General features: G+C 29.8%; 1 protein-coding gene across 1 annotated transcript; it reads right to left on the bottom strand.

The window, feature by feature from the left end:
* Nucleotides 1–8017: 8017 nt before the first annotated feature.
* On the bottom strand, nucleotides 8018–11222 carry LOC125811081 (uncharacterized). Its single transcript, XM_049490573.1, has 2 exons — nucleotides 10416–11222; nucleotides 8018–9431 (listed from the first exon to the last, which is right to left on the bottom strand). The coding sequence occupies exons 1-2, from the start codon at nucleotides 11124–11126 to the stop codon at nucleotides 8145–8147; spliced, it is 1998 nt and encodes a 665-aa protein (XP_049346530.1). The 5' UTR covers nucleotides 11127–11222; the 3' UTR covers nucleotides 8018–8144.
* Between the last annotated feature and the right edge of the window lie 4214 nt (nucleotides 11223–15436).

The following is a 15436-nucleotide window of genomic DNA, read 5'->3' as shown; positions in this document are numbered from 1 at the left end:
TTTTGTGAGAGTATATTTTTTAAATAATTGAAGGTTAAATATACTCAATAAGATATTACAAGGACTAAACGCATAGCTTACCAATATTTAAGGGACCAAAAACACAATTTCGCTTTTTACATTGTTGTTTTATTTATTCATATTAGGTAGCAATTTTATAAGGTCAACTTCTCAAGTCGAAATTTAAAAGAAAAAAGGTTGTACGTATATGAAAGATAAGTGTGGAAAATTGCGTGTGTCCATATTCTAATAGGCTGAATTTTCCTAGAAGTTGCATTTTCAAATAATGACTTATATACGTTTGGGTTGCAATTGCTTTTTCATTATGTACAATATTAGGCAAATCTTGGATTAGGCAAATCAATAATATAATATTTCAAAGTAGTTGTTGCTTTTTTATGTTCTTACTCCCATATCTCCAAGTGGACTTCAATAAAACCAACCAAATCCATTCAGATTGCCAGTCGACTTCAGAAAAATAAAAAGTCCTTAAATTTCTTTATCAAACAATTGGGAAATGCATAAGTACCTTCAATCTATGTCCGAAATTTCAGAGACACGCTTATATTATACTAAGGTCTTATTACCCCCTGAACTTATTTTATATATAATTTTTTACCCCTTTTTGGCCTACGTGGCACTATTTTTGAAAAAATTGTCAACACGCGCTGAGCCCAGAAGATAGTGTCACGTAGGTCGAAAAGGGGTAGAAAATTATTTATAAAATAAGTTCGAAGGATAATAGGACCTTAGTATAGTATATGTGTGTTTCTGAGATTTCGGGCATAGGTTTGAGGTACTTATGCATTTTCCCTCAAACAATTATTACATGTGCCAATAGGGTAAAAAAAAAACATTGCACATTTATATAAAAAATAATTAAATTCTCTTAGATATAAGAATTCATGTAACAATAAAGTTGACTTAAATAAAGTTTTGCGATGCATCATGCATATGCAAAGCGTAGGTGTGACATTCTTGTATTTGTAGCAACTTATCCGAATTTGATTTCACTAATTAATAGTTTGGTTGGGGTGCATGCTTATTTATATTTAGTTTTAGAACTAATGGTTTTGCGAAGTTGACTAGTGTTTGATCTAAATATATCTCATGTTAGTATTTTGATTCAAAAATTCCTTTATTATTAATACGTTAATCTAAAAATATCTCTATTATACTACTTTTGGGTCAAAAATATTCTTTTTCTAATAAATATATTATTATTATTATTTTAAAACACATTCTTTTTATTTCATTTATGTTCATGGAGAATTAATAATGGAAATTGAACAGTTTAAGAGAAAGAAAAAAGGGACCAAAGGGGCCGAAATAATACAGCTTTGCCGGAAAGCCAATGTCCACTTGGGGCTCCTTATTAGTTTTGTTACACATAGTGCGTCCTCCATTTTATTTTAGGCATAATACATAATGTGCTCTTTAACTTGATTTCATTTTACGTTTATGTCCTCCAACTTTGGATATGCACAAGTCGACACTTAAACTTGTATAAAGTAGAACAAGTAAACAGACGAGTCTTACATGACACAATACACGTAGGACAAAAAATGACATATAGGATGTCATGTAGGACATGTGTGTCAATTTGTTCAACTTTATACAAGTTTAAGTGTCTACTTGTGCACATTCAAAGTTGAAGGGCATAAATGTGATTTGAAGCCAAGTTAAAAGGAATATTTATGTATTATGCCTTTAATTTATTTGTTATACTTTTATTTTCAATCATAGTAATTTTTATTTCAATTTTCAACTGACATGTTTAAAATTATAAAATTAAGAAACATCTGATTACATTTAACGTATCATTAATATATGACTATTAATTTTCTTAAATTCTGTGTGAAGTCAAAATATGACAAATAAATTGATTCAGAGATTTTTTTTGGGTTTAAAAAGTAAAAATATTGGGCAAAATGAAATTTGAGTAAAATTGTATTAGTCAAAGTCAAGATAAGGTGATAACGCCAAAAATAAGTTTAGACTAGAGTTGTTGTCTTTATCAAAGACATTGACAGCAACCCTGCCCAAAATATACGCCTATATATTTTGACTTTTTAAAATTTGCTTCTTCATTTCTTTAATTAGTTAATAACAGAAACATATATAATAAGTGTTACTCATTGTATAACAATTTCTAAGAATAAGAAAGATAGCAATTTGGTCGTATGTATTAACAATGTTTGACGTCATTTCCATGTTCCTCTATTATATCGTTGACTTGACAGATCAGTGTGAGTAGAGCAAACGGTTTCTTATTTTTATTTTATCAACTTGTCTCATTCTTCATACTACTCTTTAATGGCACAACTAATTATCATTAAAAAATATCTAGAGCGAAAAAAAAAACATACGAAAATTAAATGTACGTTTAAGATTAGTTTTTTTTGTTTGATATATTCTTATACAAGTACTAGGTGGTATTAAAAGTGGAAGTTAGAGATGCAAGAGGTTCATCTAAATTTATTTCACGGATAATTATACTTATATATACATGAGATTTTTAATTATTCTTTTTTGTAGAAATAGATATTACTCTCTCTTTCCCAATTTACTTGTTTTTGTCGAGAGTAAAAAATAAATAATTTTGATTTAATAGTGAATTTGGATATATTTAGAATAAAATTAAATATTTTAAAAACTAGGAAAAGTACTATAAGTAAAAATAATTTAAAAATAAATTAATTTAAAAATAAATTATTTTAAAAATTAAATTATTTTAAAGACATGAACAAATCATAGTAAACAATATTTCTTTTAATTCTCAGAATATGAATATCAGCAACAACAATAACATATATCCAATGTAATTTCACTAATGAAATGTAGAGATGATTGTGTGTGCAGACCATACCCTATCTTAAGTTGGTAAAGATATTATTTCCAATAGATCATCAATTCAAGGAAAGCAAAACATAGGACTTGTGGAACGGTAACAACAACAAGATAGGAAGAAATCTGAAGAAGAAGAAGAAACAATTAGTAGATATTTAAAACTAAGGGCCCGTGGCCATGCGATATGGAATCATGATATGGTATCATAATATGGAATAATGAGATGAAATTGAAGTTTTGTTTGGACATGCGATATGGAATTTTTGTGTTACATATTTTCTCATAAACATAAGAATCTCATAAGTTGTAAAACTATTAAAATAGCCCCAATTGTTTATTCAATCTTAATGAATAAATAAAAAATTATAAAATCGCATAATAAATTATTACAAAGCTATTTATTTCCCACTTAAGTAACTGTTTTATCAAACTTTAATTCAATAAAAAAAATGAACATATATTGTAGTGAACTAGTCTTTAATATAATCCTCCCACATAATACGGGCAATCTCCTCACGTTGAACTTGCATTTCTCGATCATGTGACCGAGAAGACGAACCAACGTAACATTGTTATTTTGAGTCATTTTTTGGTCAATATCATCCGCAACTATATTTTCATGATCATAGACCATAAATATTTCATTACTCCTTTTCGCAAATAATTATGTAACATTGCACAAGCTATGACAATTTTCACTTGTGTGTCAATATCATAATAGTTCATGCCTTGTTTTAGTATTTTGAATCTATTTTTCCAAGCTCCAAAAGTCCGTGGGGTTATTTTAACAACATATAAACTTGTGGATAAATTTTGGTGTTTAAAAAACCTCAAATCATGAGATGGAATCAGCGTGAAATTGCATGTCCAAACGTTGATTCCATCTCATAACTCTATATCGTGATACGCCTACTAAGAATAATCTACATGACAAAAGAAAAGAAAAATAGAATAAAAATGAAAATGATACTAATATTATTGCTCACAATTGTGGACTTTTCAAACTTGTTAGTTTACCTGGTTTAATTCAAGTCAACTAAGAATTTTCGATGAAACTATACTGCAAGTAGATAAGCTTAGACGCAACTTATTAATCACTGACTTTTACTCTGTAATTGATTCGCTTAGAAAAACTGTATCTCTACTTTGTTTCTAAATTCCAAAAAGTAGTGGAAATAATAGAATTCCTATAAATTCCATTCACATGATCACATCAACACTTTGTAATATTCTATAATAATCAAAAGATCATAACATAAATATATATTCTATAATAATTTGCTTAAATTTTAAAAGTTTTATTGGCCTTCAACCTAAAAATGTTATATATTACGTGTATCACAACTGCCTTTATTCTAGACAAAGATAATGGCAAAAGAGAATAAAGAAAAATTTTAACTTGGACATTTCGGTCCAAGTCAAACTGTGGTATCACGTAATAAATGCCTTGTATTGATATCTAATGTTTTTTTATTTAAGGACAATTTAGGGCATCTCCATCCCAAATACTAAATTTTACATCAAATTTGGTGTGAGCACTATTTTTGGTGTAATCAACTCTAATTCAGTGCACCAAATTTTACACCAAAAAAATATATTTTTCTCTCTCTTCATTACTATATTATTATTTATTATTTCATTTATATTTTCTTATTTCAAAAAATAAATTCTTTCTAAAACATTCACCATATATAATTCATATTATTTCCTTTTATAATCGTTTAATATAAAATTATTTTGTACCATAATTTTCTAAATATTATACATTATACATAATAATGGATAATACAAATAAAAGTGAAATCATTAATGAAATACAATTAAATAAACATTACATAATTGAAAAAATATTTAAAATTCTACATAAATATTCAACTTTCAAGATCACTACGATGCTCCCATAAATGCTCTATTAATGCATTACGTAGTTCAAAATGAGGTTCTTTGTCCTTTATTTTTTTATATCGCCCTAGAAATTGATAGTTTTCATCTATTGTCATTTCTACGGTCGGAGTTGGACCTTCCGACGCATCTTGAATTGGTGCATTAAGATCACGTTCATCCTCAATTATCATGTTGTGCATTATAATACATGAAGTTAATATATCACGTAGCACTTCTTTTCTCCAAAAACGTGACGGTCCTGCGATAATTGCAAAACTCCAAATGCACGTTCAACATCTTTTCGACATGATTCTTTGTTGAATGCTATGTACTTGTGCTGAGGGTCTTTCGAAAACAGCCTCTCTACCTCCACGAGGTAGTGGCAAGGTCTGCGTACACTCTACCCTCCCCAGACCCCACCTAGTGGGATTTCACTGGGTATGTAGTTGTTGTTGTTCTTTGTTGAATGTTTATTATTTTCGGTTATTTTTAAGTACATTGTATTATTTGTTTAAAAAAATTATATGTTTGCATTTTTTATTTTTGTGAAGGTTAATGGTAGTTTATATCCAATTATAATTTATAGTAATATTAACATAATTTTTTTAAAAAAGAAAAGTCATATATAGAAAAATTAATCTATAAAAAAATTAAATTTTATATCTAAAATTAATATTATAAAAATATTACATAAAAAATAATTAAATATACAAGAAATTTAATTAAAAGTTTGTACAATGAAATAATATTAAAATATTCAAAAAGTGAATTGGTGTGATGAATAGTGTTACCACCAAATTTGGTGTGGGTTGGAGCTCAAAGCACCAAATTTTACACCAAATATAGAATTTGGTGTAAAATTTGGTGTTGGGTTGGAGATGGTCTTAGAATCTTTTTTTAATAGTGTGCTTGAGATTAGTTTGTAAATGTGAAATTCAATAAACTAGGGAAAATTTTTCAAAATGTTAATATTTTGACATTTAATAGGATCTCTTAGTCATACTTTTAATATTTATTTAAAATGTCAATATTTTAGTTTGTTATGTATCTGATTTATGTATTTTCTTATCTATTTGATTTGCAAGACTACAATTATTTACTAACAGAAAGGAGAAAATCAGGGAAGATAATATTTAAAAAAAAGAACAAATCACTTAAAATTCTCATCAGTTACAATTTCAAAGAAATCAACTTTCCTTTTTATTATGTTTTCATTGTAATTGTATACCAATAATTTTTACATTTCATGTGTTGACTTTACCATTCAAATTAAAATTGGTATTTTACTTTCATAGTGAAAACTACAAATTGTATCCAGTGATCAAAATTGTATTACATGATTGCCAAATATATTTTTCTTTTATTTGTATTACAAAAATATTACCAATTGTATCCCAATATAATTAATCATTACATATGAATATGATTTATGAAATGATACAAGATTCTGGAAAAAAAAATAGCCTACATGGTGGAAATAATAAAATATTCTAAAAAATATATAAATTTACTATGAAAGAAATAGAGATACAAGATTTTGGGGAAAAAAAATAGCATACATAGTTGAAATAATACAATATGTTGAGGAATGATACAATATTCTAAAAAAATAAATACAAAATTGGCTGTAAAAAAATAGAATACATCTATGCTTAAGAAATATAAATCAATTTGACATACCTATTTGAATGACTACAAACTAAAAAGGAAATACAATGTTCTTAATAAAAATATAAATGCTGAGTAAAAGAAAAACAATTGACAAACAAAAACTAATATGAATACAATTCAACTTTCTTCTTCTTCTTCTTTTTCTTCTTCTATGTTGTTTTTTTCTGATTTCTTTTCACCAAACCTAAATTCAAATCAGTATTCACTTGTTCATATATTAGTAACCTATAAACAAAATTTGAAATTATTAATTATGAATGTATAAAAGATCAAACAATATATGATGTGTGAATGCTAATGTAGATTACTACAATCTATTAAATCTCAAATATGGAAATAAAATCACAAAAAAATCGAACAATAGAGTTTAAAAAATGAAAAATCTGAAATATATAAAAGAGGAAAATCTCATAAAATACTTGGTGAATATGAAAACCTCACAAAAAAAACCAAACAATACTGTTTAAAGACGAAAAATTCGAAATACAAAATACTTGGTAATTATGAAAATAAAATCACAAGACATCTCACAAAGTACTTGTTGACTTCGAATTTACCTTTATCAATGGTTGAAAAACCTTTTGAATTAATTGTGAGATTTCTTGAACAAAGTGTAAAAAATTGGAAGAGTTGATTTTCTTAAACAAGGAAAGGAGATAACAATGGTGAAAAAGGGAAGAGGGAGGAGTAATTTGAGGTAAAACCTGAGGGGTAAGTGGGTAATGGGTGTATTTTTATTTTTATTTTTTACGGGATGAAGGAGTAAAAAAGGGTCTAATTTGAGTCTGATTTGAGAAATAAAAGGAAAATAAATTAATTATATTAAGTTACAATTTATTTTCTAAAATATTAACATGTTTAATAATTATTTTAAAGTGTATATATTTTTAATAATTATATTAGGGATTGTGACTAGTTTGCTAATTTAACCATAAACTAAACATTCTAGAGAGCGAAATCCTATTTCTTTGAACTTAGACTACCAGGATAAACAGTTCGGCCCAAATGTTTAGTCCATTTATCAGAGGACCTTCTGTTAACCGAAACTTACCTAAATGTATCACTCAGACATCTAGTTTACTAAACATAGTCGAATTATACACTACTATATATTTTGACTGTATATATTGTATAGGTATGTATAGTAAACTAGATGGCCCAAAGGCATTGAACTGTAATTTTATCCCAATCTTAATGAACATAAAGCTAACCAAAAAGTTGGTGATTTACAAGAATGGTCTCAAAGGTGGATCGGATCGTCATGAAATTTTGAGTGCTGGCTAGGTAAAACTTCAAGTTTAACAAGTCTATGAAAGTTAGCAACCGAGCAAGAAGGGGACAAAAGTTCAAAACTACACATTTTCAAGGTCATTGGCACTTCATGCTTAAGGAATTGACAACACTGTTAGTTTCAGTAATGACATAATCTCATAAAACTAAAAGCATATTTTTTTATTATACATCCTTCTTCAAGAAAAACTTGCACACAACTACAATTAAGAAAGCTTGACAAATTAGTTCTTTAAGTTACAACCGACAGAGGTGTTACAAAATGTAATTAAAACATCAAAAAGAGCGAAGATACTACTTCTTGTAGGCTATTAAACTATGGGGGACATGTAGATGTATTGAACTAAGAGCTCACTTGACCTGCCAAATTAATGGAGTCCACCGTATGAGCCATCACCATCATTTCCATGTCTGATTATATAAACCAGAATTCCTCAGAGTCTAGAAGATCAGGCCGTGGATAGAACAGAGCGCTCGTAAATTTCATATGGCCTCAGTTCACTTGAAGTGGCTTTGACAGTTTGTTCTGAAGCACCAAAACACAAGTACTGGTTCACCAAACTCTTGTTTTGTTTGTATATCGAATCTGATGATTTTGCCCTTGCGTGATTAGAACTAGAAGGTCTAGCAAGCTCATTCTCAATTTGAGTGGCCTTTTGTTGGTCCAATGAAGTGTGTGAAGACACTGATGAAATTGAGAATGAACTAGAGCAAGATGATCTACGGCGGACACTAAGATGTGGTATGGCCAGCATGACACCATTTACTAGCCCTGAAGCAAGTTTCTTCTTAGCTGTTGGACTTGGAAGGTTACTTCTAACAGAGAGTGTCCGCTTGTTGTTTGGAAGAGAGGAAGGCTTGGAGAATCTCTGTCGAAGGGGAACTGGTGCTGCTTCTGAATTTCTAGCAGAACTTTGATCCGCCAATTTCTTGAGCCTCTGAGTATCTCCTTTCCTTATTTTTGGCCAATAGAAAAAGCGTTTCAGCCTTTGTGCAGCATTATTTGCAGAATTGGTTTTACCCTCATTTCTAGAACAATCATTTTCAGTGTTCACATTATGTTGACTCAGATCAGTTGAGGTGCTCAGATCTGCGCTTTCATTGCCATCACGCTCAATGCCCGTGTATAAGAAGATTTCGGTGTCAGAGATTCTGAAGGAAGTGCCAGGACTGCTACCTACGTGTTGCATTTTTAAATGGGATGCTACAACTCTCCTTGCTGAATAATCGTGTTTACTAAAAATTCCCCCAGCAGAGATCAACTGTTTTGTGAGGAGTTCTGATGAAGCAGAACGTGGCCGTTGCCTAAGGATATCAAGTGGTGTCATTCCATCCTTATCACGAGTATTGACATTCACAGAGCGGACAGTCATTAGTAATTCCACAAGTTCAGAATGAATATTTCCAATGACAGCCAAATGAAGTGCGGTTCTACCATCCTTATTTTCAGCGTTGACAATTTCTTCAATGTTGAAAAACTTCCCACAAACTAATTGCTTCATGAGCTGGATTTGATGGTCCAATCTACGGAAACAAGGAGTTTGGAAACCAGTAATGGCGACATGGAGAAATGTTTCTCCGGCATTGTTTCTCAAATAGACCAATGAGCTTGATGCAACAATTAAAGCTTCAACAACAGCTAATTGGCCCCTGGAAGCAGCAATATGTAGTGCAGTGTTGCCTTGATTGTCTGTGGAGTTAATAATATCAAAACTTTTTATAAGATGTTGGACAACCTGCAACCATTAACAGAATGATATAAGGCACAAAGGAAATCCAGACTTAATTAAGGAACTGCAAAAATATTACCCTAACTGCTAACATTAATATTGTTTCTTACAGCTACTTAAGATTTCAAGATCACAACAGTTACATCATCTAAGCTTGCTCCGAGGTAATCTTCAACACGAGATCAAACATTTATTATTAGATGAGAATAGTATCCAAAAATCCAGCTGATCTTTTTTTTTTCTTCTGTTTTAAAAAATATGGATGAGTAAATCCTGACCAGAGTCTTTGCAAAGTCTCAGATCAGGTCATAAACAAACATCTGTGAAAAGAAAAGTTAATTATCTCACCTCTTAACTCCTAAGTATAGGTCAAGTACATAGTCAAATATCTCAGTTATATTCCCATCTCGAATTAGAAGTGGACAAGCTAGGGAAAGTTTACAGAGAGATGTCTGAACAGGAGAGCTTTTTAAAGTAGACATTAACTAAGACTTGAGTAAGGCAACAAGGGAAAACAGATGATTAGCAAAATTCTACCACCTTCTGCTAACGTACAGTGACTAGTACAAGAGCCTCATACAATAAGTAGTAGATAATTGCTGACTAAGAAATTTTTCTTTAGATTAGTTTACATGTAGACCCCTAAATTTAATATCCGATTTTTCTCATAGATATATGATGAACAAAAGAACAAAGTTAGAAGTACCAAAGACATGATTCAAAAAGTCATAGCAAGCCCAATAGCTACTTGTACGGGAGAACAAGTAAGCAAAACTCCTCCTAAACAAGTAAAATATATTGACGTGGGGAGGAACGTATGTACTAGTTATATCATCCGTAATTGATTGAATCTCAAGACATTCTTCGAACCAATCATAGACGTTCTTGGGAACTAGAATGCAACAAGAGTACTCAAAGAGGTTTCCAAAATCCTCAAACTGGTAAACAAACAATGCAAAAGGCTCAAACTGGTAAGCAAGCAAGTCATACCTCAACTTGCCCCTTGCCAGCAGCTGCATGCAAGGGTGTTGCACCCTGAATGTCTCTGTAAGCTAAGATATCATCACAGCATTCAGCAAGAAGCTCCTTCAGTACCTGAAGATTACCTCCTCTAGCAGCAGCATGAATTGCTCTATTCATCATCTCCCACTTATAAGCAGATGGAACCTCACCAATATGTTTATCCATCTCACCACCATCACGCACCAGAAACCTCGGGGTGATAGCAAAATCAAACAGAACCTTAAAAAGATCACAACTTTTACTCCTAGCAGCAGCATATAATATATCAGTGACACCATATTCCCCTTCTCCAAACACCAAAAGCGGGTTTCTTTCAAGCAATTCTTGAACAAAAGACAGGTCTCCAGCAGAGGCAGCAGTATATAAAAGCCACCCACCATATCCAGCTTTAAGAAGTGAATTTTTCCCTTTCTTGGTGTCACATTCAAGCATCAGTTTTCTAGCAACTTGAGAGCGGCATCTAGCCACATCATCAAACTGTTCTTCATCATCCCAAACAGACTCAAGCCTTCGAATCCTACGTAGTGAAGTGAGCTTAATAAGGTGATTTCCATCTAATCGAAGAAGCTCACGGACCAAATCATAATGACCATTAGCAGCTGCATAATCAATTGGCGAAGCATACCACCATTGATCCCCTGTGCTCTCCCACCGAAGAGGAAAATACGTTGGAGGCATTCTAACAAACAGATTATGAGTGCACAGATAACTGGAGCAACAAAGCTCAAATTTTACCAAACAAGTTCCAGAGGGAAAATTGAAGATTCTGCAACAAGAAAACTTCACAGAGTTAACAATCGCAAAGAGATAGGAATGAATGACATAAAGGAACTTGACCCACAAAACAACTACTACTTAAAGATAATAATAAGAGAAGACCCTACTGTGATAAGTACTAAAAATAGCTTGTGGATATATAATATACGTATAATATGTGTATAATCAATATACACCGACTAGTAAATTGATAAACATGTACTCAAAAGAGAAGAATTAATACTCAAATAATGTGTAATGTTAAAGCTTAGAGTACACACAATAATCAATAGTTGAAGTAGCTTCAAGAATACAAATAACAATAAGAGAAAATAGTACAGAATGTGAAGAATGACACATGGAAAAACATGATTTAGTTATAAAAAAGAGAAGACAAAACCAGAAAAGATTGATACTGATGAGAGAGAAGAAAGATTGATCCCATCATTAGCCCAGTAAAAAGGACATGCATTTGCTTACCACTAACGTTCAGAGATAATTTCTCACAGAACTAACAAAAAAGATTCATGAAAGAGAGATTCATGTATTTATGTACACCTCATTTTTTGTATCAGATCAAATAATTTATATTAAAGGTCATAAATTACAATTAAAATGCATATAATTTTAATGATATGATTTTTATGTTAAAACACTTGTTTTTATATTTTATTAATTTGATATAAATATTGAATGCCATAGATCTTTTTCAGTTGAGTGAAAAAGCTGATGATTCACAAACAGCATGCAGAAGTGAAAAAAGGCGCCAAAATTTATTCCGGGGAACTGTGGTAAATTGGTAATACATCCCCAAGTCATGCCCAATTTTTAACTTCTTCCATGCCTGTATGGCTGTATTATTTAATATTCTATAAACAAAATTAGAGCAGTAATTAAGATGAGTAAATTTCAAAGATTTCTTCCAAATTTGCAATTTTGAGATTTGAAATTTTACACTATCTTTCCTTATCTGTCTTATGCATTGATAATTATTACTTATAAAAATAAATTGTTGAGGTGTAACACACTTTTTATTTTTTAAGAAAGATCTTTAGATATATTAATTAAAAGCTAATTTATTAATATTCTCCTTTTGATTCTTCTCAGCCTCTTCTTAAAAAGGAGAGATGGTCATTATTTAGGATTTAAAAGTAGTTGGAAATCACATTAAGGAGAAGGGTAATTTTAGAAGAAAAAAAATTAAAAGTTCTTGAACTTTGAAAAATTCATATATTTTGGACAATAAAAAAGTATCAACAATTCATTTAGGGTCTGTTTGGAAAGCCACTTGGTAATTGGAATTGGTGTAATTATTATGATAGCAATTACCAGCTTAGTAATTACACAGTCTAGTAATTACACTGATCTGTTTGGTTGGCTCAGTGTAATTACACATGTCATGTTTGAATGTCATAGTGTAATTACACATATTCTGTTTAGATGCACAATTGCAATCATAAAATTATAAAAAAATTTAAAATAAAAATAATTATTTAAAATTTATACTAGACAAATAAAAAACTTTATAAATGATATTAAATTAAATATGTAATATATATATATATATATATATATATATATATATATATTATTTTTTGACAATATATTAATTAATAAACATAGGCTCTTAACTAATATTATTAAAAACAATTGATTTATATTTTTTCAAATTAATATATTTCAATTGAATTGATCATAAAAACTAAAAGTATGAAGTATCTACGAACATTGTGAAATGCATGTTTGATAAAAAGATTAATATATAAATAAAATATCATAAATTATTCAAATGTTTGACAAAAAGATAATCTATCAAGTCTAATTGAAAAATGACTTGCAATGTGAATTCAATATTACTAAAACAAATGAAACTGAAAATATAACATAAGTTATAAATTCAAAACAATAAATTTAACATAATACTCTTATCGCAAATTTCAACATAGCATACATAAATATGATTTTATTTTATTTTTTTATAAAAAAAAAACGCAAGTCTATAACCTTACTTAGCAATAAATTCTATTTTAATTTAAAAATTAGAATACTAATAAAATTATGCTAATGAGAAAATAAGCATGACATAAAGAAATAAATAATACAAAAATAGAATCACATGAAGTAAGATTGAGAACGAGAAGAAAATATGAAATATAATAATATAAAATAAAATAAAAAACTTTTAGAATAATAATAATAAAAAAAAGAACTTACAATAATAGAAGTAAAAAACGTTTTTTAAAAAATAGAAATAAAAAAATAAATAAAAAGTAATCAGCTGGTAATTACACCAGCCCTGCCAATTACACCAATTACCTGCTGACCAAGTAGAGATCGACCAAGTAATTACTTGTCCAACCAAATAGGACAAACAGTGTAATTACACCCAATTACACCAAATCTAATTACAGGGTGTCCTTCCAAACATGTCCTTATATTTGGACCCTATTAATTAATAGAGGTAAAATGATAAACTAACTATATTCATTATTGTTTTCTTAATAATTGTGTTAAGTCAAAATTTGACAAGTAAAAAAGACAGAGGGAGTAATTTATATAATTAATGCACTAAAATTGAGTTTGAGGCATTAAATGTGGATGATCTGTCTCTTTGAACAACGAACTCCCTTGAAATTTTCTTTATGAGAGTTACATTTCAAAGATAGTTTCTTTGCTAAAGCCTAAAGGTGAAAGTTATTTGATTACTACACAGTAGACAGTAGACAGCAGGTGACCCCTTTAACCAAAAGTAGTTTACCTTTGTTGAAATTAATAGGAATCTGTTTGGGATAATCACACAGTGAAAGATGATTTATATAGAAAGAAATCTTCCGAAATTTTAATTGCCCCATATATAAAAGTCATTGTACAAATATATAATTACATCTCGCGATTGCTACTTTTAAACATAAATCAAGTTCAAGATTCGAAATTAAAATCGTTATTTCATTCAATGCAATTGAAAATAATAATTCAAAGTTGGAGACTTGGAATAGGAATCCTAAGTAGATTAGGATTTGTTATTTTGAATATTTACTTATTTATGTTTAATTATAATTTGTTAGTTAGAGTGTATCCTAATCCTAATTTAATTTGATTTTTACTTTTATAAATAGAGATGTTACTGTTATTTTCAATACACAGAAATATATAAGAAATACTAGAGTTTATAAATAAGACATTTTCCTTTCAAATGCAGTTAGCTATGTTCCCAGCCCAACATAGGGCAAAATGTTTTATCTTAAAATTAGCTTGTTGAAAACTACTAACAAGTAATAGTAATTCTTACCAACAACTAATAATATGGGAGACAAGTGAAGAAGAGAGGGACCAGCAAATAGCAATCCCTATCAAAAAAAGAAGAGATATGCATGCCCATGTGATAAAACAGCTTTTTTTGCTGAAACAGAAAGGGGAGTGATCAAAAAGGAAAAAAGATAGTTCTACAAGTAATAATGCAGCATGTGATTGCCCAAAATTTAGCTTAGTGCTTATACTACTTTTTCCAATTTCAAGTCCACTGTTGCCTTTCACAACTCCTTTTTCCATATGTTCAGTTAGAAAGCAACATCATAGCATGGACACAGACAAACAGTGGAAAACACAACATAAGGCATGTCCACCACCTAAAGGTAGTTTCATAAGTGGAATCAATAAGGTTTACGCATAATTTCATATATAAGTGCAATTTGGAGAGGATAGACCTAGTTTAGGCAAATCATCCGCAGCTTGAAATGTTACACAAAAACTCCTATATCTTTCAATCAATGAAAAACAAAACAAATCATTTAAAATTACCTAAATATCCATCCTCATCAACAAGCAAGCACGTTCTGTTTTAAATTCCTTTGGGAAATCTAAATACCCGGTTAACAAGCAAACACGTTGACGGAGAGCTGTTTTAACTCACTCTTATGTAATAAGAGAAAATATATATAGCAGCAACCCTTTCACATGTAATGCAACGACAAAAATCTGACATTACTATTAATTAATTAATTGGGTTGAAACTGCAATACAATCATCTGTAGGGATAGCTAAGAATGCAATATATGTAGTGCATATCACCACAATGTTCAACATCATATTTATACATGGAAATGGAATGAATCATTTCCAATCATTATTGATTTGCTTTCAATTGTACATCTCCTTCAAGGCATCCTATGATAATTACACTTCTTCCCAACAAATACTACTACTTACTTTCCATCTTTTTAATACTACTAATT

Source organism: Solanum verrucosum, unplaced genomic scaffold (assembly GCF_900185275.1).
Source record: "Solanum verrucosum unplaced genomic scaffold, falcon-dt-bn FXZP01000032.1, whole genome shotgun sequence".
In the NCBI taxonomy this organism is placed as follows: domain Eukaryota; kingdom Viridiplantae; phylum Streptophyta; class Magnoliopsida; order Solanales; family Solanaceae; genus Solanum; species Solanum verrucosum.
The sequence above is the reverse complement of the archived record's forward strand: the minus strand, read 5'-3'. Positions and strand labels throughout refer to the sequence as shown.